Source organism: Dermacentor variabilis, unplaced genomic scaffold, assembly GCF_050947875.1.
Source record: "Dermacentor variabilis isolate Ectoservices unplaced genomic scaffold, ASM5094787v1 scaffold_12, whole genome shotgun sequence".
Lineage (NCBI taxonomy): Eukaryota > Metazoa > Arthropoda > Arachnida > Ixodida > Ixodidae > Dermacentor > Dermacentor variabilis.
Genome location: NW_027460280.1, coordinates 54,862,948 through 54,889,263, shown reverse-complemented (window position 1 = coordinate 54,889,263; position 26,316 = coordinate 54,862,948). Strand labels below are relative to the sequence as shown.

Here is a 26,316-nt window from a genome sequence, read left to right as displayed (position 1 = left end):
TACTTTAATAAATATGTCATTGGCAAAGAAGGTTTTGGGTGCTAGGGTACAGGCTCACTTCCGTCTGCTTCCGCCTTCCGCTCTAAAATAGCTCGTCGATTTGTCTCGGGCGATCTTATTTTGTGAGTAGCTGTAGGAAATTCGGCAGATAGTCTTGCGTTATAGGATACGTTATGCTTATGAACGGCCAGACTAGGTTGCTCATTGCTTAATCTTCCTATTAAATAGGTATGCAATCTGGTGACTAGCTGATGCCGTCAGTGGTGGCGATAACATACCAAATGGGAGCATCCCATAGTTGTCTTCACGTCAATTCAATCGGTGTTTCTTGTTTTCCAGACCAACACAAGACCCGGGAAGGGACGTCAGTATGGTCAAGTTATTTCACATAGCCGTGTTGTATAAGCACCCGACGAAAGGCGTCATATTAAAATGCGCGAGCGAAGTATCGTCGTTCAGCTTCTTCCAGCGATCGAGGTGCGTGCGAGCCGGTGGCAAAAAAGTTGATGTGTCAAAAGTTGACACATACGTTTCCTCGCATTATGTAGACCCTAAGTGAATTGTTTTACATCTGTTGCTCCTGACTGCATGTAGCACTTTGCTTTCACCTATTGCAGCGTTGTGGAATTTCTGAAGTTTTCCAGTCAAATCATAGTGTCTCGAAGCTGTGCGGCGACTCGGTCTTCTGTACGGGAGCGAGGTAGGCGCGACAGTCCACGGGCGAACGGTTGTTTTATCGGCATTCCGTCTCCTACGCAGAATACATGTGCCACGTCTACGTTCGCAGTGACAGCTTAGCCGGCGTCGTCGTTTCTGACCACGAATACCCGAGCCGAGTGGCGCACACGTTACTCAACAAGGTACGTTTAATGTGTGAAACCAGTCTGAGCACCAGCTTTGCGGATTCTTGTTTGTTTACGCACAGCTCATGAGTGCGTGACGTCCGTTTCGAAAATGTTACCTGTGAACAAACAGGAACGTAAGCGCTAGTACTTGAAGATAACTGTTTCCTTGTTTGTCTTCCCTAGGTACTGGACGACTTTGCCTCGAAAATTCCGGCACATACGTGGTCTTCTCTAGTTGAAAGGTAATATAAAGTGTAAAGGACTTTCTCGCATCTTATGTCTGCCTCTGCTACCCTTGTAGCACATGCCAGTACCAAGGCTTGGAGGCGTACTTGGCAAAGTACCAGGTAAGTTTAATGCCTTTGGAGTGTACCCTTCATTTGTGTACTTGCAAGCACCGCTTCTCAATTTTTCCAAGGTACCCACTGAAGCTGATGCAATGACCAAGATCCAAGCCGACCTAGATGAAACAAAAATCATCCTGGTACGTTTGCATCTGTGCTGTTTTGTAGCATGAAATGAGCCCACCATGTTTCATCTGTGCAGCACAATACCATTGAAGCTGTCTTGGAGCGTGGCGAGAAACTGGATGACCTTGTGGCAAAATCTGAAGACCTGAGCATGCAGTCAAAAACTTTTTACAAGACAGTGAGTGCTACTGTGGTTTACTTTTTATTAGTTTGTCAGAAGCAGTTCTTGCATGAAGAATTAGCCCATTATGATGGAATTCGTACCCCGCTACTATTTATAAGTACTGCTTTCTTTTTTTGCTAATTTCACCTTTGACCTGCATTTACCCCTTTGTTATAGCATCACATTTATGTAGGCTACTTTTTAGATTTCATTATTTGCATCTGTGACACCATGCGAAGCATGTGGAGTATGGTCTTATCAAGTGCACACTTGTAAGCCGTGGCTGGTCTTTAAACTTGCCATTTAAAGCAGCATATCAAGTTCTTCAGTACTATTCTCATTGGGATAATAAAAGGAGACTTAGAAAAGCTTTCCACTGTGAATTGTAATTTCGTAGCCTCGGGCCATTAAGTAGGCACTGTCCAATCCTTGCATAATATGCCAAGGCAGGCCCCCTGTTCAAAGTTTAGAGCATAAAAAACAGGCATGTGCCTGTGAATATATTTCATACTAAGTATGTAGCTTGCAGAGCACCCAAACCAGCTATGAAGCTCCTTGAACATATACCCAATGTACGAGAAATGCATCTTCTACACACCTGTGGCATGTCGTGAAGATGACAATGTTATCTATAAAATCTGGGAATCTTCAAAGCCCAGAGTAGCTGGCTTTGTGACATTGTAGCTGCTAAGTGGCAGGCAAGGAACTCCTCCTTTGAGGAATTTTCATTAACTCTATTTTCTGTGGAAATGTGTGCACAGGGGCTTGGCTTTGCAAGCAAGTGAACTATATGACTTTGTTGCTGGGTAGTTTAAAAGAACCAACATACACTCTATGAGCGTAAGCACAAATGGAAAAGAAAGGACATTAGAACATTTCGTGCACATGATAGTGACACGTTAACCGCAAAATCATTGTGCAGACAGTTTCTAAAATACTATGGACCCAAGGCTTTGGAATCTGGCCGGGAAAATGCAACATGCCGTCTAGTTGGTTGCTTGTTTTGTTTAGAATTAATCCCGATGGTACTTGAAAAAGGAGACAAAGGACATGTACTTTGTACAATCTGCTTACAAAATAGTTCTGCACCAAGGTAGCTCATCACTGTGCCGGTGCACAATTTTTCAGCAAGGAGATGGATGCCTTAAAGGGCCCCTCACCAGGCCACATAGCAAATTTTAGTTGTACACTGGAAGTTGTTACATGCCTTTTAAAGAGTGTTTTACCGCAATAATTTTTCAAATTAATTAATTAATAGCAAAGATAGAAATATTTCAAGTGCCACGAACCCATGAATTAGGAAGCGAGTGTCACTGCCAACATACACTCTATCCACTTGCCCTGTCTAGCCTCTGTAAACGAAATTCCTTCCCAGCGTTTTCCCATACAAGAGCCAAAGGATCACACAACGAATATGTTACAGGCCCTGCCCACTCTCTCTTCTATTTTTGCTGAGTGGCACACTTCCCGTTACTGTCTTGCACGCAAGCTGTTGCATTAGTCTTGTTTTGCGCAGCGGATGATTTTGCACACTCTGCACAAGAACACTTGATTGGCAGGATAAGACAGTGCCACAATCACAAGCACTGAGGCAAGCGCGGGAGGATTAAAGAGCATGATTGTGGCGCTGGATCACTGTAGAAAATGAGTTTCATTCTCTGCATGCACGACTGCATGATATGGGAACAAGCATACCAAAAGAATGTATCTCTCTTATCATGGTATGAAGTAAAACAAACATGCGGACATTCGGTTTGTATGCTTTATTTCTATAAACTTTAATTCATCAATTGGAGCAACAGATTAAAGAAATAACTGAGGTTGCCTTGAATATTTCTCGAAGTAGCTACGAGTAATGTCGCAGCACAGCTATGTACTTAGGCGTACTCTCGTGATTGACGTTAACTGTCCAACTAGGAACGCAGCACCCTCCAGAAGGGCACATGCCGCTTTATTTGAAATCTAAGTTCTTTCCACGGCACGTAGGGATGTAATACTTCACAAACACAATCGTTAGCGCGCATCGTATGCACTGCGCTTGTCAGCTCAAAATGGCCAGGCCTGGTGAGGGGACCTTTAAAGTGACAGACAACTGTTCAGAATATGAATTGACATAGCCCCACTGATGGAAAGATTGTGTCGCGTATAGACTGAAGGAACCTCCGTTTTGCTCATTAAACGAGGATTTATGTTTCTCATTCTTCACAACAAGTCTCAAACAATGACCTTTAGCACCATCACACGGCAAAAGCATGACTATAGGATGGCGTATTACGTCACCTTCTATTAGTGTATGTGGCCCCTCATTTTTTTTTTTTAATACTGAAATGCTATACACTTTTTTCTATTACAAGTTTTTTATGGAATTTTCAGTATGCAGCTGAACCTCCTATTGTTATGAAAAGTTGCCTCAGAGACCAAGCGGGGTGCGCTGTAGCCCATTCTCGGAGGCCATAGTGATGCTGTGATAACTAGCACCCATTGCCAAAAGAGGGCACCACAGAATTTGCAGCAGCCACAGATGCAGCAACTTATTACAGCAGCATTTTATCTTTGGAAGGGATAAAAACATCAAAATGCGGATGGTTAATGAAAGTTTCACTCACTCCTGCGAAATCCACCCACTGTTCTGCTTTCCCAAATAGCAAGGCAGGCTATAAGCGTCGCTCTCCCTTCTCAGTGTTGCTGGTATCGGAACTGCTATTCTTTTTTTTTGTTGTTGTTGTTGCTCAGATCTAAAAATTGTCACAAAATTTGTATGCACTTGTGGAAGTAACCGCTGCAGGTATCAACACTACTGAAAAATTAGCGTTTCATTGCTCTATAGAGAACTGGGTCCTTAAAAATTGGTTGTCAGTCCCTTTACGATGGTTGCAAAATACATGACAGGCAGCCAGTTGTAGGCATGAAAAGTGTGCTTAGCGGTTGAGGTACCAGTTGCATTGACTGCAGAGGAAGAGCAGATTTGTTACTGTAGAAAAAAAAAAGTAATCTGCATGCATTATTTTTCAGGCCCGCAAGACCAATCAATGCTGCACCATCCTCTGAAAGCAACTGGAGCTCGTTGATTTGTATGTGTAGATATATGTATATGTGTTCTGTCAAGGCTGTTGTGGGCACCTGCTGGACAGAGGGCGCTACTCATTGTGCAACATGGCTTTGTGTAAAACAGTTGTTGTAACTAAGTGGACAAATAAACTTGACGTGGGCCAGCCATTATATTCTAAAAGGTGCTATACAGACAACGTATGCATATTTTATTTGCCTCTGTGAACATATATACAGAGCGATAATTAACAATGCATGGCACCAGACTTGGTGTCCCATGTGCAATGTTCTTGTCTTAAGACTCTCAACACGCGGGACTGCATTTGGCAGTGCTTTAACCATTCTCTTTCCATCCCCCCACACCTGAGGTCCATTGCACTCACAACACTGGCTGGTGAAAGCACACCTGTCCATTGAGGCAGCCAGAAGCCAGAAGGAAATGGGTTGGTGAGAATTTAGTGCTGACAACGTAGTTGGAGTGGCTCACATTTGTCAGCACGTGGACCAGGGGACGAGGTGGAGATGCAGGTACACAGTCACTGAGTTCCCGAAAGTCAGAGTCAAAGGCAAGGAGGCGCACACCCCGTTCAAGCGGGGAACACACAAGACGACCGTCCGTGCTGAAGCAGAGTTCTTTGATCCAGCCCCTCCCACGATTGGGCTCCTGGGCATAGTGAAGCAGCCGTGGCTGGGCTGCCTTGCACCGGACATCCTTGGAAAAACCTGGCCTGCCCAATGACTGCAAGCCCACAAGAGGCGGCTGGCCAGACAGCAGTGCCATGGCCTCCTCCATGGTGCCTTCACTCACCACTGGGGAGCCATTTGGAGCACCCAGTGACACATGGAAAACACGCGACTCTGGAACATCATCAGACTCTTCCTCATCAATGAAGACCGGTGGCATCCAGAGGCGTTCCCAGTCACCATCCCATAGTGGCTCGATTCCTGGCTGCCGCCGTCCCCAGTCGCCACCAGCCAGGCCCCCAACAAGGAGCTCGTCCTCAATGTCCGAGTCAGTGTCAGGCCAATCCCGTTCCTCACAGGAGCTACTGCCAGCTGCACTGTGGCTGCCACTACTTCCGCTCTCTGGTGGCGGCTGTTCTTGGATGTCGTGCACACAGGTCCACTGCACACACAAACATGAAAGAATATTTGCTACAACCACCTGCTTCAGCTAGTTAAAATTGCAGGTCTATTTTGCATGATTGGACTTCTTGCACCTGCTCAAGCTTCAGTGAAAACAGGCATAGACTTTCTCCACGAAAGCAACATTAGACAGCGATTTAAAGATGCATGAAAATAGCAGGCCATGACAGTGCACATGTGCAACCCAAGGCGGCTTTTGCGTTCTCGTCAACTCAAAGACCCCAAAATCGAGAAATGCCATGGGTTTTCAAGCTGCCTGGGTCACTCTTGCCAGCGATCAAACTGGCACAGTAGCCAAGGTAGCTGTGGCCCACACTTGCTATACTGCCGTAATGCAGCTGATTGATGGTGCAAACTTGGCCTGTTGCAGCTGACTTTCAGAATTATCTAGGCATGCTGGACACAGTACGTAGCAATGCATTAAAGGGACCATGGAATAATTGCGACTATTTGGCACAAACTTTCCAAGTCGTTAGGGTAGGTCCTTCTGCTCATTAAATGATGAATGTAAGTGCGCCACATAAAGCAGGTAATTTATTACAAGGTTTTAAAAATGTGCATTGCAACCAACTGCAGCGGCGCCACCCCCCTGAGATTTCGGCCTTCTGTTACAGTTGTAAGTCATTAGAGCAATTGATGTCGGTTGGGCAAGCTCCGAGTGCCTACCGAGGTAGCGTCATCAATAATTTTTTCAACCTTATGGAGAATAGTTCTTCATAATAGGTGAAATGTTGGTTAACTTGTTTATATGAAATAAAAATAACAATACACACTATCACTATACTAAAGATTATGTAGTGCTTAGTGTTGCACTGACGAATACAAGGAACAAGACACGGACATACGTGGCGCAATACATCTGCGTCTTGTTCCTTTTGTGTTCTTCAGTGTAACACTAAGCGCAATGTAATCGAATGTCCCCCAACTAGCCCTGTTCATTGCTTTACTATACTCAAGCACTTCATGAACAGCAAGTGTCGTCTGCTTGTGTTTGTCTTGAGCTTTCTTTTTGCGGGGACCATGAAGTGCCCTTGTTGTGTTGTGGGCTAAAACTTAGCCATTGGAGACATGTCAACCTGCGACATCGTGTCCCTCTACAAAGCAACAGGCAAGCGGAGTAGCTGCACTGCATCCGGTTATAGGTACCCGATCAGCGCCATGATAAAAGCGTTTGTGGCGATCGCTACATGCTGGAGGATTACTAACACAATAGAGAGCTTTAGCATATCCGGTAAACATAGGTAGACTGGTCGTTTTGCCAGATGGGTGAAGGCACAAACCTGAGCGGCCTGCCGGGTGGCACAGAGCTGACATAGCAGTAACCAAGTGCATTCTACTTTGCTGTTGGTGTAATCTTTCGGCAGCCATATAATCTCAAACACATCCTTTTTAAAGGTTTGAAATGTTTTACACTTGGTTACAGCAATATTAATGGGTTAGGCTCTGCCACCATGCAGGCTGCTCACGTTTACTCTAAAGCCCCTTCATCACAGTGGTAGTAGTATGTAATGGCTTCAGGTTATGCCTCCGCCCACCCGTCGAAATGCCCAGCTTACCTGCATTTACCAGACAGACTCAGCACTATGACAGAATGCTCTCAATGCTGCTTGGATGGCTCTTGCTGGGGATCGACGACCGGGCAGAGAGGTTGGAGAGGCTTCGTTCACTGGCTCCGAGACACCGGAAGTAGACGACAAGCCGTTGCATCAGGAGGCAGAGCTTAGCCCCGATCGCGCAGCAAACAAGTGGAGGAGAAAAAGCATGGCTAGGGAGGAGGTTAACCTGTAGTCGTCCGTATCTCTTTTGATATGAGACGCTTCACCTAAATGGCGGTGCGGATGTTTAACTGTAGCTGCATATCCAACGCATCTACTAAATTTGTCCAAGTCATTTCAGGGACCCTTTAAAAAAAAATATGCCGGTTACATGTGCATATGGTCTGGATTGACATTTATTTGGCTTCAAGTATCAAAATCAAGTACAGCAAGCATAGTTAAATGCAAGGTTTCACAGATTCGAAGCATTCGCTCACTGTACAGCTGGAATGTGTGCCATTTATATTGTTTTTCTGTTGAGGTGCAGTGATGCAACACTTGCTCTTGGTGCGCAGATGATCTCTGGGCAAGCAAGAAACAGCCAGGCCATTGCTGCTGCAGCACATGAGTGTTAAGCCAGAACAGCAGTATACCGTGGAGGCTGGTGGAACTGCCTCACCAGCCATCCTGTAAATCTCTCATTGTGGCAGGGCTTAGCTGAAACTTGAATAATATAAGATCGCACCTCTAAAAATATGTTTCTAGCATTTTCCTCCACCACACATACAAAAAAAAAAAGTAGCCAAGACTGCAAAACCCAAGGCACCATACTGATATCAGTGGCACTGCTACAGTTTGGGTGTGAAATTCACGATCATGTGTCAAGGGTTGTGCAACAGCTTTGAGCAGTAGACATGCCACTGGCGATGGTGGTCTGTGTATTTAAAACCAATGACGTGTGAGGAGAATATCTCCTGTGCCGGCTAATCTGCCATTCCATCCTGCTTGAACAAAGGATAAGCTTGCATAAGACAGTCTTCAGCTGTTGCTTCTCTGGGAACATAGAGTATCCCACCTATGCTCCTGTCCTGTTGAGTGGGGCAGAATTGAAGGGCTGCTTTGGCAGCGCACATGTCACAATGCACTTGGCTTTAAGTGGCACAGTCGTGGCGTGGCCAGGCCGACTGATATGCACGTCCCTGGTCTATGACATCACATGACTGCCACCTCTGATCATAGAAATTTCTCTAGCATGCTACTGATAATAAATCAGGGTTGCTACATGCCAACTTGGACACCCTTTGACTTACCCTATGTGCAGGGCGGTTGACTATTGGCGAAAACATGCTAAAGCAGTATGAAGTTTCCGGCCGACACTTTTCACTTGGTCATGTGCTCGAATTGGGCAGTCAATTTTGAGGCTGGGACACCCAAATTTTAAGAATGAACCAGGTCGGTTTTGCACGTGGGTCAACTCAGTTTTCGAAGTGGGCAAAGTCAATTGTGGAAGTGGGCCAGGTCGGTTTTAAATGTGGGTCAACTTGATTTTCAAGTTGGGCAAAGTCAATATTTTCGTTAAAGGCCACGGCATCTGTCACGACTGCAAGGCTGTTCACCATGGCATTTCGCAGTACAAGCTACAGCAGGTCTAGTGCCGGCAACGTCGTCTCTTGGTCAAGTGGGTTTTGGTACTATCGGATGTTAACGCCAGAGAGACGCCAGATTTTCCACTTCATAGGCCTTATAATGCTTTTGCAGTAAAAAAAAAAAAAAAGGATGCCATGTTGCCATAGATCCAAAGAAATTCACTTGTTCACATCAGTGGCTGCGTGTCTCTGGCCTGTGACAGCGTGAGCTTTCATCCTTGGCAAACTGTGAAGCTCCTTGGTCTGTAGCAGGCAGCACCATTTTTAAGCTCCCATAAGGGAGGCATACGCAACATTCAAAATTTCCACTCTTGCATCTACCTGCCCTTAACAGAAATTTTCAAAGCTCACTCATTGTTCCAGCTTTCATTTCAGTCCACAAGTTATTTTCCCTCATGCTGCCTTCTGGTTAGCTCACTTGGTAGAACAAATCCTGCGGTGAGGTCAAGCGTTCATTCTGGGTTCAATCCCTAGGCCATAACAAATTTTCTTCAACTACAAAGTTTGCTTTTCAAGGAAGACTGCACAAACTTTTTAGCATTAAGCTGTTGTTGGGAAAATGACATTTTACTTCACCTTGAGAGGCCACAAATAATAAGGCCAAAATAACTGTACTGTTCCCAGTTTCTACATGGCAAGAATGACGAGCCCAAAAGGAAGCGGATTGTATCAAGAAGAGTTCAGCCTGCATAAGGGATGGTTCGATAGTTGCAATTTGCTCTATGATTCAAGAATGAGCTTCTTTGAAAACTGGCTGTCCCAACAGGCACTGATTGCACTGATGCAAATTCATCATTGTATTCTGTGTATGTCAACTGTATGTCAACTGTGTTGTGTCCCAAATAAACTATAGTCGGATGTTACCACCCAAGTCATTGTCCATGTTCCTTGCTTCTGCATTCATCTCTCTAGTAGCAAAGTGTGTTTTTTAAAGTTACCCACCTCAGATTTTTCATTCCTGCTTGTGTTGCGAGATAGCACGCACCACCCATGGGGATGAACCTGGAGGGAGGAGATGATCTCTGCATCATTGTCACTTGGGAAGTCGCAGATGAGCTCAACCCTATTGCGGCGTGCAGTGAAGTGATGCCCACTGCAGTCCCCCGTGTGGAAGGCCGCTTTCTCGGAAGCTCGCCAGCGGTACATCTTTGGAAGCTGCATGTCAGAATACAGTGGATAGTATCACACTAACTCAATCTAAGCTAGTACAAATACAATAGCTACAGTGAACAGTGAAGTGGAACATTGATTACATTGAGAACAGTGTTTGAAAAACATGCCTTGGCTTTTGAGCTAAAGTAATCAAGCTGTGACAATCTATACATGAGCTTGTCCTTTTGTCTTTCTCTTCAAGGCTCTGCAAAATTTAATCAATGCTATTGGAGCCCTTTTGAGAGTTCATGCTGCTGAGTAGGTACATTTGCTTGAACATAAATTTATCAGAACATTGCAGAGCTCAAAAGCCAAGGCATATTTTGAAATCTTCTGGTAAATTTATGCTCAAGCAAATAAACCTGTTCAGCAGCATGAGCTCCCCTTTGTAGGAATAACTCTGAAGTTCAAGATGCACTTGGCGCATTCTTCTGCACAGATTAACAGCAGACCATACTTCCTATTACGCCTATCCAGAAAGTATTTAAGTCTGCTGGGTACCTAAAAAGAAGCTCCAATCACAGAGCAACCAACACAGCAGTGAGGTGCCAACAAGGGGCTCCATGTACTGTGTAAATGTCATTAGTTGTGTATAACTTGTGTTCCATGATGTCTTTTTGACACAGTCTTTTTTGTGTTGTTTTAATAGAAGAGTGTCACATTGTATATATATGCCTCCTAATCAGCAAAACAAGCCTACACACTTTCAGGACAGAAATTAATGATCCCTTGGAAGCAACATATTAATTACTGTATACAGTCGATTAAGGGCCAGACTTTTTTTTACAATCCTGACAAGGTATGGCCCTTAAAAGGGTGCAGGTTGTGTCAGTTGAATTTTTTTGGCTATGTGTAATCCACATGATCCTTTTGTACCAAACAGCTAACGCTATTGTTTTCATAATGCATTTGTTCACGCATGCATGGCGAGCAGCTGCCAGCGCGTGTCTAGTCATTACAATTGGCACTGTCGCTGCTCAGACATAGTTCGGCAGCACACTTGCGGATGGAGTCATCCTCCATGGCATTAGATATATGCCTAAGTCTTTAAAGCTTTTCAGAGCAAGATCTGAAACTTCACGTCACATGCTCAGAATTTTAAAAAAGGAAGACATTTTCTTCAACATTTCTGAGAAATCACCAACTAATCCACCACTCCCACTTCCACCTCTCTTGACAGTGATTTTTTGGCATGTGGAATTTTTTAGGCCACTACGGCGATCGTTGCTGTCCACGGCGAGCAAAGCACCCCTGGCTGCTACATTTTTGTAAGGTGCAAAACTCGCTAGCATAACTGCCGCCTCCGAGTTAATCGACTCGAGTTAATCAACTCCTCTCCACCTCCAATATTGCCCCTTCACAGAGTAGAAGGTCGCTTAAATAAGCGGGGCCATCAGTGCGGCAGCAAGGAGGGAGCCTTCCCTTCCTCGTTTACTCAGAGGACATGCTACATGACATGCTACCTGGAGTAGTGCGTCAGGCGAACAGCCAGGCTAACATCTCCAGCATACCACTAAAGCTTCTCTCTCTCTCTCCCTTACTCCACACTGCTATGTTAGGAGTCGGTACTGGTACAAGTCACCTTTTATTATCAACAGTTCTGGAAACCATTCAATATCATTCGAACTCAGGCCTTTCGTTGCACAGAGTGTGCTTTACTCATGCTCCAAAAGAAGGCAGTACAAGTCATCTTCAGCAGCTGATATAAAACAAATTGGCGGTGACCAACTTGCGTGGTGCATGGCGACCAAGGCGTAAGTTTTTCAAATTTTTGCAATTAATGTTTGTTGTATGTGGAATGCAGTGCGTAAAATTTATGGCACTGTCCTTTGTGAATCACTTTCACAATGTTTCAATGCACTAAAAGCCGAAATTCGCATTTATCTGTCGTGTTGAAAGCCCTTCCACGTTTATGGACAGAAGTCGTGAATGTAGAACACTCGGTGCCCCGTTTGTGACACAAATTGTCGGTGTGAAGATCTGGTGCATCTTTTTCTGTGTTTTGCAGCACATTATCGCGCGGACTTTGTTTTAACCTCCCCAGATGTGTTAGTCCTTGACTTTTTTTTATATACACTGGGAAAGGTACAGTCCTCTCTGATCACATGAAAGCCAGTGGCCTAGGTGGAGCAGTCTTATTACAGCCCGTGGAGACAGCTGTGCAGCAGTCACATATTTTCACGAATCAATATTTTACCGCATTGAAAATTTTCTTATTGCTTAGCTGAAGAGAAAAAGTTCATGCCTGGAAGAGTAAATAGAAACTGCACTAAGGGCACTGCTGTAAACCATCCCAATGATAGCAAAGTAAGCCGTGGAGAATCGACAACCCTCGTGTGTCAGAATAGAAATGTGTCTGGTCAAATGGAAAGATAAAGGCGTAAATTCATTTTCCAGTGCTGTTGGCATAAACCCTATGTTTTCAGGCAACTGCTGATCAAAGGATGAAACGGAAAAAAAATTAGTACCGCACCTGAGAAGTGTATCGATATATAACCAATACACTTGAGAAGAGCTTGCTGTTAAGAATGAAAACATGGCAAAAAAATGGGACAAGAATGAAAGACCTACAGAATGTTGATTTGCGCATAGCAAAATATATCAAGGACAAGGGTGCTGGGCCAGGGAAGCTAAGAAACTGCCACAACAAACAGGTGGGAGGGCAGGTAGGTGAATGGCCTTGAAGTCCACACAGAAACAAATATTGGAATGTTAGGGGCTGCCGTGCCGTTCAACAATGCGGTGAATGTTGAGTGTGACAGTGACTAACAGAAAATAAATTTAAGGGGAGTGGGGTGATGGATACAAGGAGGGAGGGGGGACGCGCATAAAAGGTGTCAAGAACAAAGTTGGCAGATAATTATGGACATAGGGAGAGCGTCTCGTCACAGCCCGATCGCTAAACACCAGACGGCCATGGTCAGTCACCTAGCTGAGTCTCACCTACCCCATCGTAAAATGTGCTCTTTGTTGCAGAGAGCCCATTCTAACTAAACGTCTCGGCAACTTTAAGAATAAACGGGTGTCAGGAGGCACGACACTTTCAAACCTCTCAGAGCTACTGGCCTATCTTACTGCAAACTATGGATGCCATAATTTTCACAAAGGCTTCTAAACAGGAAGCAGCTCTGCTTTGGACTATCTGCCTCATCCATTCCCAAGAGTGATCAAACAAGAATATGCTTCGCATGATGACTAGAATACCATGATTGCATGTTACTTCCAAGCATCTCTTTTAAAACAAGTGAGACAGCGGATCACTGAAAGCGAGTGAAACTTGCATCGCATGATACTATCGAAGTTCCAGTGCAAAGCTTCATTCCTGTATTTTTAAATCTAGAATAATATAGCATGCCCACAATGCCGAAAGCGCGAGTGGGTGATAGGCAACTTGCAAAATAGTGCCTGCCTTCTGTCGTACCTAGCCGTGGCAGTACCACTCACTAGAAGATCTGGCTGGAAAACAATGGTTATCTACACTGTTACCTGGGCTGCAAGAAGTCTGGCCTGCAAACAAGAAGACACACGATAGTGAACTGTCTTGTTTTTGAGTGACCCCATTTTTAGAGCTGTTCGTTTTCCCAAGTCATGTACCAAGTAGGTCATCGACCTACATTATATAAATGCACCAATTTGTAAACGAAATTTTAGCTTTTTTTAATGTCATCACTTAGAAAATTAGCATAAGGATGATAGCATAACTTGATGCGAAGTGCCTGCACACCTTAGCAATGAAAAGCTTTTGTCAGAAGTTCAGCGAAGTGTTGTTTCGGCAACGCAAAAACATGCATCCTAGTTGTTAAAGGGGCCCTTACCAGGTCCCATAGCAAATTTTGGTTATACGCTGGAAATTGTTAGTGTCCTCCAGGGAGCGTTCTGTAACAAAAATTTTTCAAATTGGCTCATTAATAGCCAATATAGAAATATTTCAGTGCCGCGAACCCATGATTTCAGGAGGCGAGCTCCACTGCCAAGTGAGACACTCTCCCCACTTGCCCCGTCTAGCCTCCGCAAGCGAAATTTCTTCCCTGCGTTCTCCCATACCGGACCTCAAGAATCGCGTGACGCACACGTCACGGACCCCGCCTTCATTTTTTTTTTTCTCCTTGCTTTTTTGCGGCGCAACGCACTTTTGCTGACGGCGTCACGCAAGATTTTTGCGTCGTGCACGAAGACACCTGACCAGCAGTATAAGTCAGTGATACATGAATGCTGAGGCAGACACAAGCAGATCACAGAGTGTGATCCCACGCTGATCCATGCTGATCCCATGCATGAGTGTGATCCCATAGTTTCGCTGTCTGCGTGCGCGACTGCACGACATGGGAACAAGCAGACGAACTGGAAGTACATCTCTCTTGCTACGGTGCAAAGTAAAAGAAAAACATGTAGACATTCGAGTTGTGTGTTTTATTATTTCTCTAAGCTTTAACTCGTCTTTTCAAGCAACAGATTACACAAGTAACAGATGTTGCCTTGAATAATTCTCAAAGTCACATGTCACCACGAGCGACATCACAGTGCAAACACCTGTACGTAGGCGCACTAGCATGTGTACATCATCCTGCGACTTGGAGCGCGGTGGCCATGAGGAGAAGGAAAAACGGCATTCAGTTTGAAATTTCAGGTCTGTCCGCAGCATATAGCGGTGTAATACTTTGCAGACAAGATCGTTATCGTGCAATGTGTGCTCTGCGCTTGTCATCTCAAAATGGCCAGACCCGGTGAGGGGCCCTTCATAGAGACCCTAAAGGCAAATACTAAGTTGACGTGGACTGTTTAAATACCAATCCAAAAACTTTGCAACGCTTGTATCGCGCCAAGAAATTACTAAGTTTTCGAGAAAATTGTATCTGAAGGTCCAGGTACCTTTTTCGAAATTAAAATCTTGCGCCACCTAACCGGGGGAGTGGTGACGTTGCATACGCCATCACTGCCCTTTTCTACCATCGGTGAGTAAAACGGCGCCCGACAGACAGCGGCTCCGAGCCAAGACAGAGCGGTGGATTCTCCGCTGCAGCTTATCTTTGGTCATGTGGCGTAGACTGTCCAGGCATCCGGCAACATCACATGGAAGTTGAATTCTCTGCTACTTGCAGTTTGTGCGAGTTTCGCGAGCCAGCAAAACCAGCGCAGCACTACGCGACCAGGACAGTACTGAAACGCGAAAGCGTGGACGGCGCAGAGTCGAGCGAAAACAAAACCTTTCAACCGCCCGTGTCGTAGTGAACGATAATTACAATGAGTCCTTTTTTCTAAATACAAAACGGAACTGAACAAGTAGCATTTTATTTCATCTCATAATACACTAAGAGGATGTTTTTTGCAACGAGTAGTTGAGTACTAGTGACAAAATTTAACTGAGGAGTGCTTTCGTCATCGGGCAAGTGCTTGAATGTCCCGAGGGAGACTCTAATCATGTCCTGCACTTACCTCGACTTCTCTATTATTAAGGCCCTGTTTGCGATAATATTTACACCTTAGAGATTCTCGAGCATTAATCTATCACTTTAGTTTGACGTAGTACTCGCCTTTAGTGTCCCTTTAAAGCATTCTTACGCGGGGGGTGCTAGAGTTTGCCTTTGCGTGGTGTACAACCCCCATATATATATATATATATATATATATATATATATATATATATATATATATATATATATATATATATATATATATATATATATATGTATATAAGAACTAACGTCCAGAAGACTTGAAATTTCGTGGCAAACACAGTCACCTGCACAGAGGTGAACTGAAGAACTTACACAATTGGGTAAGTCATAAATATACATGAGGAAAAGTAAAGGGCCCAATACAGAGCCTTTGAGCATGCCAGAGGTAACAGGAGACAATGGGCAGGTAGAATTTTTGGCAACAAGGTGCTGTGAGCAATTAGTTAAAAGGAATTCAATCCAAGTAAGGATTCTGCTGTCACTGTTTAGGCTCCTAAGCTTGTGGAGTAATAGGTGGTGGTTAATCTTGTCAAAAGCCTTGGAAAACTCCAAGAAGATACAATTGACCCAGGAATTACAGTCTGAAAAGGCGTGTGAGGAATGGGTAAAGCAGATCAACCGTGTTTCACATGAGAACAATTTCCTAAATCCATGCTCTGACTTGCTAAAACATGAGTTAGATTCTAGGAAGATGGCCAGATTAGAGAAGATTATATGCTCCAGAATTTTACATGGTATATAAGTGAGAGAAATAGGTCTGTAATTAATGATGGATTGTTTGCTTCCCAATTCATGTAGTGTAACTAAAGCGGTTCCAAAGCAGTGGAATTGAAGCACAAAAGTAACTGGAACGCCCATGTATTTCATCTCCCACTTTGGGAATGAATATCTCAAAAGTGGCCATCCAGAAAATTTGTTCCAAGTGGATATGCCTAGGGAACTCATCGGCTACAATTTATAAAGTGCAACAGCTGCTGCAAAATAATTAATTAAAAAGCCAGTTAGTGATCTTTTTTATAATAGTCGATTATGCATTTCAATTTCTCGTGCAAGTAATGTCCGCTTCTTTGAGTAATCTAGCTCAATGACTAAAATTAATGTACCTGTCACAGCCAATTAAAAAAATTCTGTATGCTTTAAAACAAAAGTACCCTGTATGATCTCATATGAATCATCAATATAAGGTGTCTGTTCCACCTTGACATACTAACCAGCACTTCTTACCCTTGTTCTATTCTTAAAGAAGTATGACTCGAACCACCTGCATGCCTCCCTCACTGTGAACATGCTTTAAGATACACTCTGAGAGTATATTTTATCCTGAGAGTGTATTTTATCTTAATCTTTTTTTTTTCTATTTGTGTGTTTTTGCAGTTCCACTTCTTTTTGTAATACCCCATGTGCCCCAAAGATGCGTTCGTCGAACTTTTCTGCATCTGTTTTTCTTTGTGTCTGCTTCGCAAGTATGACTAAAAGAGGCCACAACAACAAGCCCAAGTAGCTTGCCATATGGTCCTGAAGGTACTTAAATATTTGTTCTCGCTAAAGCGCTGCAACTTCTACTGAGGTTCATAAATATAAATTTAGAGGCATTTTATACACACTACTCACTGCGTGTAAAACTAGCATTTAAAAATAATGCCTAACGCCACATTTGCAATGCAATGCAATTCTGCAATGGTGACAATGACTACACTCTCAGTGCTACATTTATGGTGAATTCACTGGTCAATGTCCTGTGCTTTCACATATTTCACTGGGCATTCGGGATCTTGTTCCACAGAGAATTGCTCTCTCTTGCTGTGCCACCGAGGTATGGGGCCAGCTGGAACTTGTGTGCATTAAGCCCACTTGCACTCACAAAGCAGACAAATTAGTCCATTTTTACCACCCTGTGCAAACAATGGTGCAATACGTGCTTTTTAACATTACAGCTGCACTTGCTGCTGCTGCAGGATTTTCTTCTAGCAGCAATGATCACTTTATTAGCAATTAAAAAGATAGCAGCAGCAATATTCTTGTTCTTTAACAACTTCGCAAGTATAGAATCAGAAGACACTACAGAAATTAGAGACGTTATTTCCACAAACAACGGCACGCAACAACTTACTCCGTGAACCAGCACAACGTATTCTGTTTGCTTCTGGCAGATTTGGATTTGTGAAATCTGAACACTTGTTCCTGTTCAGGTAGTGACTCCAGAATAGCCAGTGAAATTCAGATCTCTGTGGACACTTTAAAGATCTGCTTTACCAATAACACATTCAATGAAAATGAAGCAAAGATGATGCTCTAGTGCATACCTTGAACCCACGTAAGTCGTATGCCAGTGTGTGCAAGTTGAGGTCATGAATTACTACCAAGTATCCCCCTGTTGTACAAATGACCATCTTCTGGTTGTCTGGGGTAAGCCGCATCCTCATAAGCCCATTCGTGTAGAAGATTTTCTGGAACTCCGTGCCATTCTCTGAGAACCTGAATAAAGATGATGAGTTTCTCAATTAATGCACATAGAAGGTGTTTCACATAACTTGAGCCAAACTTTTGTAGCTGCGTGACTAGAATATGGGCTCACATGCAGGTAGCGCGACAATAGAACACGCTAGTGTGCTCGACCTGAGCGGCCGCGGTGTCTGCCGCGCCTGAGAACCCGCTGCACCATGACTGGCTGGCCTAAATAAACTGTGGCCACGGCGGCTACCTCTTCATGCCGACTCCCACAAATCGGTGTCCCGGACGACCAAACCCAGCCTTCCCACAAATTATTTACACCGGACGACCGAGCCCAGTCATGCCAGCGTCAGCACACCAACTCTACCAAGGCAAGCGACGTAGTCTCATGCAGTCCGGCAGGTGCCGTGCAGTTGTAGGGCGTCCCATCTATGGTACAAAGACATGCCGGACATCTGGTTCATCCAGCTGGACAGCACTTCCTTCTGAACAAGGTTCCAGGCTCCGCTGTGTTCCAGGCTCCGGCTGTCATACCCCGGCAATGACTTCTATGCAGACTTGCGGGCAGCTGTCCTCGCTCACCATGCTACCTCGAGTGCCGAGTCTCCTCCTACTGCTGCCCCGTCACAACAGCTCTCACCATCTGAGCCATCGCGTCATTCCGCGTCTTGCCATCCCACAATGCCTGCATCCACCCTTGCCTATCATCAGCACGTGCTGGCCCCAGCATCAGACCCTCTACTGGGTTTGTGAATCTCCTCCCCAGCTCAAAGGCAGCTCTTTCCAAGGAATTCACCAGGCCAAACGTAAGCACTTTTGGCTATTCTACGGCCCACCGCTCTCCTTTCTTAGGCATTCCCGCAAGCTGTCCGCTTTCCTTTCGGGGGCACCTCACTCATCACTGATACAGAGACTCTCCTACTGGCTCCACTAGGCGCAAATTTCATTCCTGCAGGCATGGAGATGCCGCAAGCACAACCTTCGCGATGCATTCAGTCAGTGGCCACTGCTACCCTGATGCTATCAGCATTCGAGATTTCATCGCAAGCAGCAGCAGGCGAGCCTTCCGATGTTCTGTGCTCACACCTGCGAATGCATGGCCTACTGAAGTTTTACAGGAGCAGCTCTGCCATCTGGTTTCTTCAGCCTGAGCATCACTTCTACATCTACATCGTGAGTGGCCAACACTCGCACTATCTCCGTGCAAGTCCCGAAGTGCCAGACGATCTACTTTTGGAGCTCCAAATTCTACAGGCCCGGGCATCTACGAGAACCTGTGGCAAGTCGCGATTTCGCACTATGGCATCACTCTGGCTGCGCCTTGCTCACCTACGCTCATAACCTACGCTGCCAGTGCTGCCTGCTATCTCTCCCGGATTGCATGAACCCAACACTATTAAAGACAACACCATCTGCACACTTTACCTGGACTTTACCATTGGACTTTATTTCAACTGTGCTTCGCACGAGGAGGGGGGCCCTGTAGCTATGTGATTATCACCTCCAAAGCAGGCGAAGGAGATGGGCTCACATGCAGGTAGCATGACAATAGAACATGCTAGCGCGCTCGACCTGAGTGGCTGTGGTGTCGGCCACTCCCGAGATCCAACTGGCCGGCCTAAATAAACGGTGGCAACGGCGGCTACCTCAAAATGCTATGTAGCTGGACTGATCTAAAGTAATGTTCTCTGCCATTGCTTGGAGATACTCAGATTATTTTCAGAATTCCACCTAATTACATCATTAGTCATAATTAATTAATCAACTTCTTAATTATTATAATTAGATAAAAACATCAATGAGAAAATTGTAGAGCAACATGAAAAACTCCCGATACAGCTTTCTGTTGCTCAATACGTGCTACATAAAAGTGCTTTTCCGTGCATGAAAGCAGTCCACGAATACACGAAAAATTGCCATGCAACTGGCCACTTAAGGCATTTTGAGTGTATTTGCGGGCTTCTTTCATGCTCAGAAAAACGCTTTTATGAGCACGTATTTAGCAACAGAAAGCTGTATCAGGAGTTTCTCATATTGCTCTACAATTTTCTCGTTGGCACTTTTGATCTAGTTATAACAACTAAGAAGTTGATTAATTATTTAAGATTAATTGTCTAATTAGGTGGAATGGAAAAAATATACTGAGTATCTCCAAGTGACAGCAAACAATGTTACCTTGGTGCTGTCCCGCTATGTAGCATTTGCATCATTTTAATCTTTGGCTCAAGCTAAGTGAAACACCCTGTATACAGTAGTACAGCTGTATAGCAAATTCAAATAGCAAAGCTGGATAAAAATTACTGGCGCTAAGCTCTCAACTATACATAGGAGGTCAAATACTCAAGTTAATCACTTGAAAGTGCAGTCAATACTATGTATTCACAAAGTAATACATGACCCGGCCCTGTCACTCCTCCAGGCACCAGTGTGACAGTGCAACATGTGATTGGAGCTTTTGCTAGGTAGCTGCACATATACATTCAAACATTATTATATGAAATGATATCCAAAGTCTGCATATTTATTTATGATGCACAGAAGTCACAGTATCTGCCAGCTTTTTCAAACATATGCATGCCACCTTATCAGTCCTTTAAAATCAAAAAGTGTTACTACAAAGTGCTACGTTTTCAGCAGTCTACTGCTAGAACTCTAGATGGCATGGCACCTGCGATGTTAATGAATTAACAAGCACTTGAACAAACTTACTTATTGATGTCCCATGTGTGTATGCTTCCATCAAAGCCAGAAGTCACAAGTAGTCCCTCTGCTGATGCATATTCAATATTCTTCACCCAATTGGAGTGGCCAACAAGGGAACGTATCTTGCGCTTCAAGTTTCGCACATCCCACAACGCCACCGTGGTATCATCAGAACAGGTGGCAAATGTGCGGGAGTCAAGAAACCTGATGAAACAAAGTTTTGGTTTTGCTTTCCTTCTTTTGTCCCTTTACAAGACTCACCCATATGTAATACATACCTAGCATAGTTGACACAATCACTGTGTGCGTGTTCAACCTCCCTAATGAGCTTGTGGTTGAGTGGGTCAAATATAAGGATGCTTTTGCCTTCTGTCGCTGCAACCAATATTGAACTGGAAGAAAAAATGCAATGATTTCAGCCACTGAAGAGGGACACCTAGAGTAAATGCACAACACATCAGTGACACATCAAGCTACCTTTAACAGAGTGTGCACCGCTGTGCATGTGCTGGATGTTTGCGAATAGTGTACGTTTTCTTTGTTTGTTTCCCTTCTTTCACCGCCTTATCCTCCATAAACTAACCTTTACAAACAACTTTAATGCCCTTCCCTCTACTGGCCGATGTTCAGTTGCCAACCCTGAGCTAGGCAGTTATCGGGGGCTACCAGCAGAACCTTTCCTTTTCCTCCCTTTCTCTCCACAAACAACGAAGTAATAATACAAAGTAAGTTTGTAACATCAAAATGAACTAGAAGAATGGTGAACAATGATAGTGCGAGCAACAACATGGTAAATGTATTGTTAAGTGAATCGAGCAAGACTCCACACCAAGACTCCACACACCAAGCAGCCTTTTTCATCGTGCAATGAAAACAGTTTGCTACCATGCACTTTTAGGTTAGTGAAGGTAGACCCAAATGAGAACAGCAAAACCATATTAAAATAAAGATGTAATGATTTATTTAACTGCAAGTATCAAACAAAAGATGCTTCAAGAAAGTCTGCATCATTTCCATTTTATCTGTTCAACTGCATATTTGCACTTATGTTTAGCCTGCATCCAGTGGCGTTGCTAGGTCGTCTGGCACCCGGGGCCCATATGTCTTCTGTCACCCCCCCCCCCCCCCCGTTCGTCCGTCCGGGTGTAGCCCGCGGAAAGAGGAATGTCTTCAGATCTATATGACACCCCCCCCCCCCCCCCATCTGGCCCCTTGCACCCGGGGCCCACGGCCCCCCGGCCCCCCTCGTTGCTACACCACTGCATGCATCATTGATGGTTGTCAGATTTTTGAAAAAGGGTGATTCACATGCATATATATCTCTTGAATCATTGAAGAGGGCTGTCCAGGCCACTGTTGAAAATGAGGATGGGCCTTCATTAAACAGAAGGGGCCTTACAATTAAATGTGCTTAGGCAAGATCCCACACGCTTGCTTGTAAACAATTTTCAAGTATATACACATTGCCTGCTTTTTCAGGGTACTATCAGCATAAGTTGAACTGTGAAGAGAAATAAGTAAATAGAGGCGTGTGTTGAGCATGACTGCATGAAGGTGGTGTATTACAGCATATCCAGTCACTCAACATGCTGTAGTACCCAACCCCCAAGTAAGGTATTTAAGTCACAAATACCATGCATAGAGGTGAACTGGCAAAGAAGAGGCACATTCTGGTCTGCTCTGTCGTGTTTGCATGTCAATGCAAGTTGTGAGTGCATAAAAATTACTATTGATGCACTGTTATTTAAAAGGTGCAAGTTTGCACACATGCACAGACACCAATTTTAGACAATGTTAGTAAAAGCCACAAGCTTGCAACAATACAGAGAAAATGAATACCCTTCAGGGGCAAATGACAAGTTGAAGATGCCTCCATGGCTAGAATGGATCATTTCAGGTTCTTCTGATGGCACTAGTGCACGGTAAAGAGTCTGGTACATGCGATCATTGGCGCCAATGTATGAGTGCAGGCCTAGGCGTTGATGGTCCACTTTTCTTCCCCAGAAGTCCACCCTTTTTGGTGCCATACCGGATCACTGCTACTCTGCAAAAGTAACACTGATACTCCAGAAGAACTAACTGTTGGGCTAGTTGGTATGACAATGATGACTGGAAAACTAGGTGATACTAAATTACACAAAGACACATGGAACAGATGAGACAAGCACTACTACCAAATGCATTAGTAGTAAAATAGGTTGGTAACAAAAATGTTGGTAGTAGCGGTTGTCCTCGTCTGTTCTGTATGTCTTTGTGCAATTTATTTGCGCTTAGTTTTCTGGTCAGCATAACATTACTAGATCAGCAAAACAAACCAAATATTTATCCAAGCATAAACATTACTACACTGCAACCATGCCAATATTGTAAAAACATTTGCACAAAACATGCATATTATAAGCTTGTTGAAGCTTCTTATAACAATGGCATGTTTTTTCACCATTTGTGTACAATAAAATGCAGTAAAGAAACAGTTTGGACAGATTGGTTGGGGATATCTATTCTCGTGTCAATGCTACACAAAAGGGCGACTGTACTGTGGCATCCTTTTGTCTAGCCATGTGCACAAAATGAAAATGAATCACGAAATTCAGTTCAATTTTTTTTTTTTTTGCTTGTGGAGCAACATGTCTTTATCCTGACAATTTTTTTAATTATTATTTACCACCTGCTCTTCAGTACTCGAACATTCCACAGTGGTTGCGTTTTGTGCGTTAGTTTACATAACAGGACACCTAGGCACTGGTACTTCCTTGGTTATGCTTGAAAAATGCAGCACTGGCATTCAAGAATGCAAGTTCAGACAGGCCTGCTCACTTGTCTGCAATGCAACTTAACTATCATCTTTGTAGTACTTGAGTGTCATAAATAATGCAAAACAAGTAATGTGAAAGTAGCAGACACTGTGCAGGTAGGTGTCAAAGTCAGTCCTCATGGTATGTGCTTCATCATACTAATTTTTTGAGCGCCGGTGTCAAATAATTACAGCTTTTTCATTTCTAATGAAACTAGGAAGGCATTGATGCTGAAGTGCTGTTACACTAATGACGACAAAATGCGATATCCGAGAGATTTGAGCACATGTAAGACAGCGTCAAACTTCTTGAGGGACACTCATCTGCGGCAGTTACACAGCCTAAAGTCGTAGAGTCTCAATTAGTGGCTTCCACTAACCCAGATATACTACTTATGGCGCAAAAAAGGCGGGTACGCAATAACTGACGTTTAGTAACAGCTGTGGCGACTTTAGTACTAGATTATCTGAAAAGTAGCTACACGCATGTTGACTTCGCAAAGGCGCACGGCTGCATAACACTGTTATTCGAGTTGATTTTAGTTTTTTCACAATCGCAAAAAGAACCTCTCCGTATCTGCGTGTAAGCTAATGGAACGTGACACAGCAGTCCACTAAATGCTACGGCCAAAATGTAAGGAAACCAAAATACATTAACGATTCACAGACAGTTTTAAATGCCCAAATGGAAACGCGCAATAAATTGCAAGAAAACATCACCCGTGCACTAGTCGCGCGATGCAAGCTTTCGTTGACGAGGCAGCCACTGCCAGCGAAGAACAATCGTCAGCTAACCACGTAGAGAGCTTACGATCGAGACACGCCAGGCACAGCGGAAGCACGGGCTATGAAATTACAGCCTCACCGCAGCTCAGGTATACCGAGCAGAGTCCGACAGCCAACAAGCACGACAATGGTGCATACAAACCACACATACCCGACACGGTAGTAAAGGCTTCGCTTCGAGCAAATCGTAACGTCAGATACGAACTTAAAGCTTTCACGAGGCCTTGGCTGACCTCAACCGAAACTCAGCGTTATAGAAGACGTGTTTCTGTAGCTTGCCGACTATAATGTGTTACTAAGAGCTAGGTGCTCACTGAAATGGCACCTGGCTTCTCGAGAATCATCTGATCGTAACGACAACATCGGACACCACCACAAGGTGCATAGTATACAAAACACGCAGAAGATCGATCGACAACGGTTACCTCTGTTTCACAACTTCGTAGTTACACTAGAAGCGGATGATTGTTAGTGGTAGAAGCAAGTGTACTTATTCGAAACAACGTGACTGATAGAATACTTGCACGACACATTGGATAAGGTGTCGAAAACCACACTACACGCGCTACACGTTCCAACTCAAACGCAATACACACCACACAGGCACACATACACACACAAACACCCGACCGAAGGAGCAGTCGGGGAGCCTCCTAGCGTCGGATGCAGGCGCCGTGGCTGTTGAATGTATGAACAGTGGCACGAAGCAACGGGAAGGTGCGGGGAGGCCGCAAGTACAGAAAGGAGAGAAAGAACAAATGAGCCGTGGGCACGTGTGCGTAAAACGTCAACATAGGGGCATTATGATACAGGGACGAGGAGACTTTGCGGTCGGGGAAGTCTAGGATATTTGCGTCCAAAGGGGAACTGAACGCCCTCCGAAACAAGAAAACATTACAATCATGTTGAACGCGGCGGCAAAATGCCTTTATTGGTCGAATGGCCTTGTTTTGTCTCAGAAGACCGTGTGAAACGCGCCACCGCGCCTATGTGTTGAAGAGATACAGTTCTGTCAAACTGACAGTGAATTAGAATGAATGAATAAATTCCACTTGGCGCACCCACAGACCCGTTATGCTATGACGCTTTGACGCAGTTTCTTGTGTTCACTTGCCACGGGACCAAAACAAACGAATCGATAAACTCGATGGATTTAGTGCGACGTAATACCACAGGTAATACATGCACGTGGGTATTCCACGGTCCTTTAGATAGAGCAATTGTCCCTCCTGGCATAGAGCTCCTGGTAACAGATGAATCCTTGAGTCTGCCTGTCCGGTATATGTTTCGATCGAACTTAATTCAGACTGCTACTAAATTTACTTGCTTTTGCGAAGAACACGGTTAAGGAAATCAGCTGTTTGCACAGCAATAATTCGTGAATGGATTAACTAGATGTTGATAATTGCGGCGCTAAAGAAAGGGAAATAGAAGAAAAGCGCCGGCAACTAGCTCGTTTAGCGAAGCGCGCGAAATTCGAACAAAGGGCATCGCTCGTCACGGACGGAATGAGTACAATGTGCTAGAATGCACACTGTAGAATGAGAAAAGCACCTGTGAGGTTGCCAGCCCGAGCTCAGGTCACCCAGGCATTATGTGCGGTTAGGCATAGCCTTTCCACCGCTGGCCGGGCCCGCTATGGATTGCTCATAGTTGGTCGCATGGTTGGCCGTGTATATCTGAGCTAGTGATCTGAGCAATCAGAGCGCTTAGCCATCGCTCCTCGAGAAGGTGCGGTTCTATGTTGTCCTCTATGTATATCGCTCTGATCTCTATGCATTTTCATAAAACGTGTGCCATGTCTGCGTGTTCGTGTTTGCGGAGCTTGCAGCTCGCTTCTGGGTATTGTCTGGAATTTACTCTGTTTAAGTGTGCTGGGTTTCGGAAGCTAATGGTTTGCAACGTTCTCAAATCTGTTTCTTGATACCTGTAGAGTTTGTGCGGTTGTGGGTACGGTTCTCTTTGTTTCGTATAGTGTGTCAGTATGTCGGGATACGTGACCAGTCTGTCCCTGCCGTCTTGTATCGCTACTTAGTCGTTGTCGCCGCCTCCGTGTTCTCCATCGCCTCCGCCGCAGTCCTCCCCCCCTTCAGTGGGGGGTGCGGGGTGTTGGGCCGTCAC

At 44.5% G+C, this 26,316-nt stretch overlaps 3 protein-coding genes across 7 annotated transcripts in view; 1 reads left to right on the top strand and 2 right to left on the bottom strand.

The window, feature by feature from the left end:
- RpL26 (ribosomal protein L26) overlaps positions 1 to 26,316 on the bottom strand; it is a 193,674-nt gene that overhangs the window by 7,064 nt on the left and 160,294 nt on the right. The gene's annotated exons all lie outside the window — the stretch shown is intronic.
- Ykt6 (YKT6 v-SNARE homolog) lies at positions 27 to 4,723 on the top strand. Of its 2 annotated transcripts, none has more exons than XM_075677343.1 (9): positions 27 to 122; positions 340 to 477; positions 618 to 700; positions 760 to 860; positions 1,029 to 1,087; positions 1,147 to 1,192; positions 1,264 to 1,329; positions 1,392 to 1,493; positions 4,491 to 4,723. In XM_075677343.1, exons 2-9 carry the CDS (start codon positions 371 to 373, stop codon positions 4,524 to 4,526), a joined length of 600 nt encoding a protein of 199 aa, XP_075533458.1. In that variant the 5' UTR covers positions 27 to 122; positions 340 to 370; the 3' UTR covers positions 4,527 to 4,723. The 2 variants fall into 2 exon arrangements, with proteins under 2 accessions (XP_075533458.1, XP_075533457.1); XM_075677342.1 differs by having other exon boundaries at positions 58 to 228.
- LOC142566377 (DDB1- and CUL4-associated factor 10) lies at positions 4,695 to 24,802 on the bottom strand. Of its 4 annotated transcripts, none has more exons than XM_075677332.1 (7): positions 24,621 to 24,802; positions 22,455 to 22,659; positions 20,894 to 21,007; positions 20,622 to 20,819; positions 17,765 to 17,936; positions 9,796 to 10,008; positions 4,695 to 5,652 (listed from the first exon to the last, which is right to left on the bottom strand). In XM_075677332.1, the coding sequence occupies exons 2-7, from the start codon at positions 22,640 to 22,642 to the stop codon at positions 4,906 to 4,908; spliced, it is 1,632 nt and encodes a 543-aa protein (XP_075533447.1). In that variant the 5' UTR covers positions 22,643 to 22,659; positions 24,621 to 24,802; the 3' UTR covers positions 4,695 to 4,905. The 4 variants fall into 4 exon arrangements, with proteins under 4 accessions (XP_075533447.1, XP_075533448.1, XP_075533449.1 ...); XM_075677333.1 differs by having other exon boundaries at positions 22,455 to 22,654; XM_075677334.1 differs by having other exon boundaries at positions 24,720 to 24,787.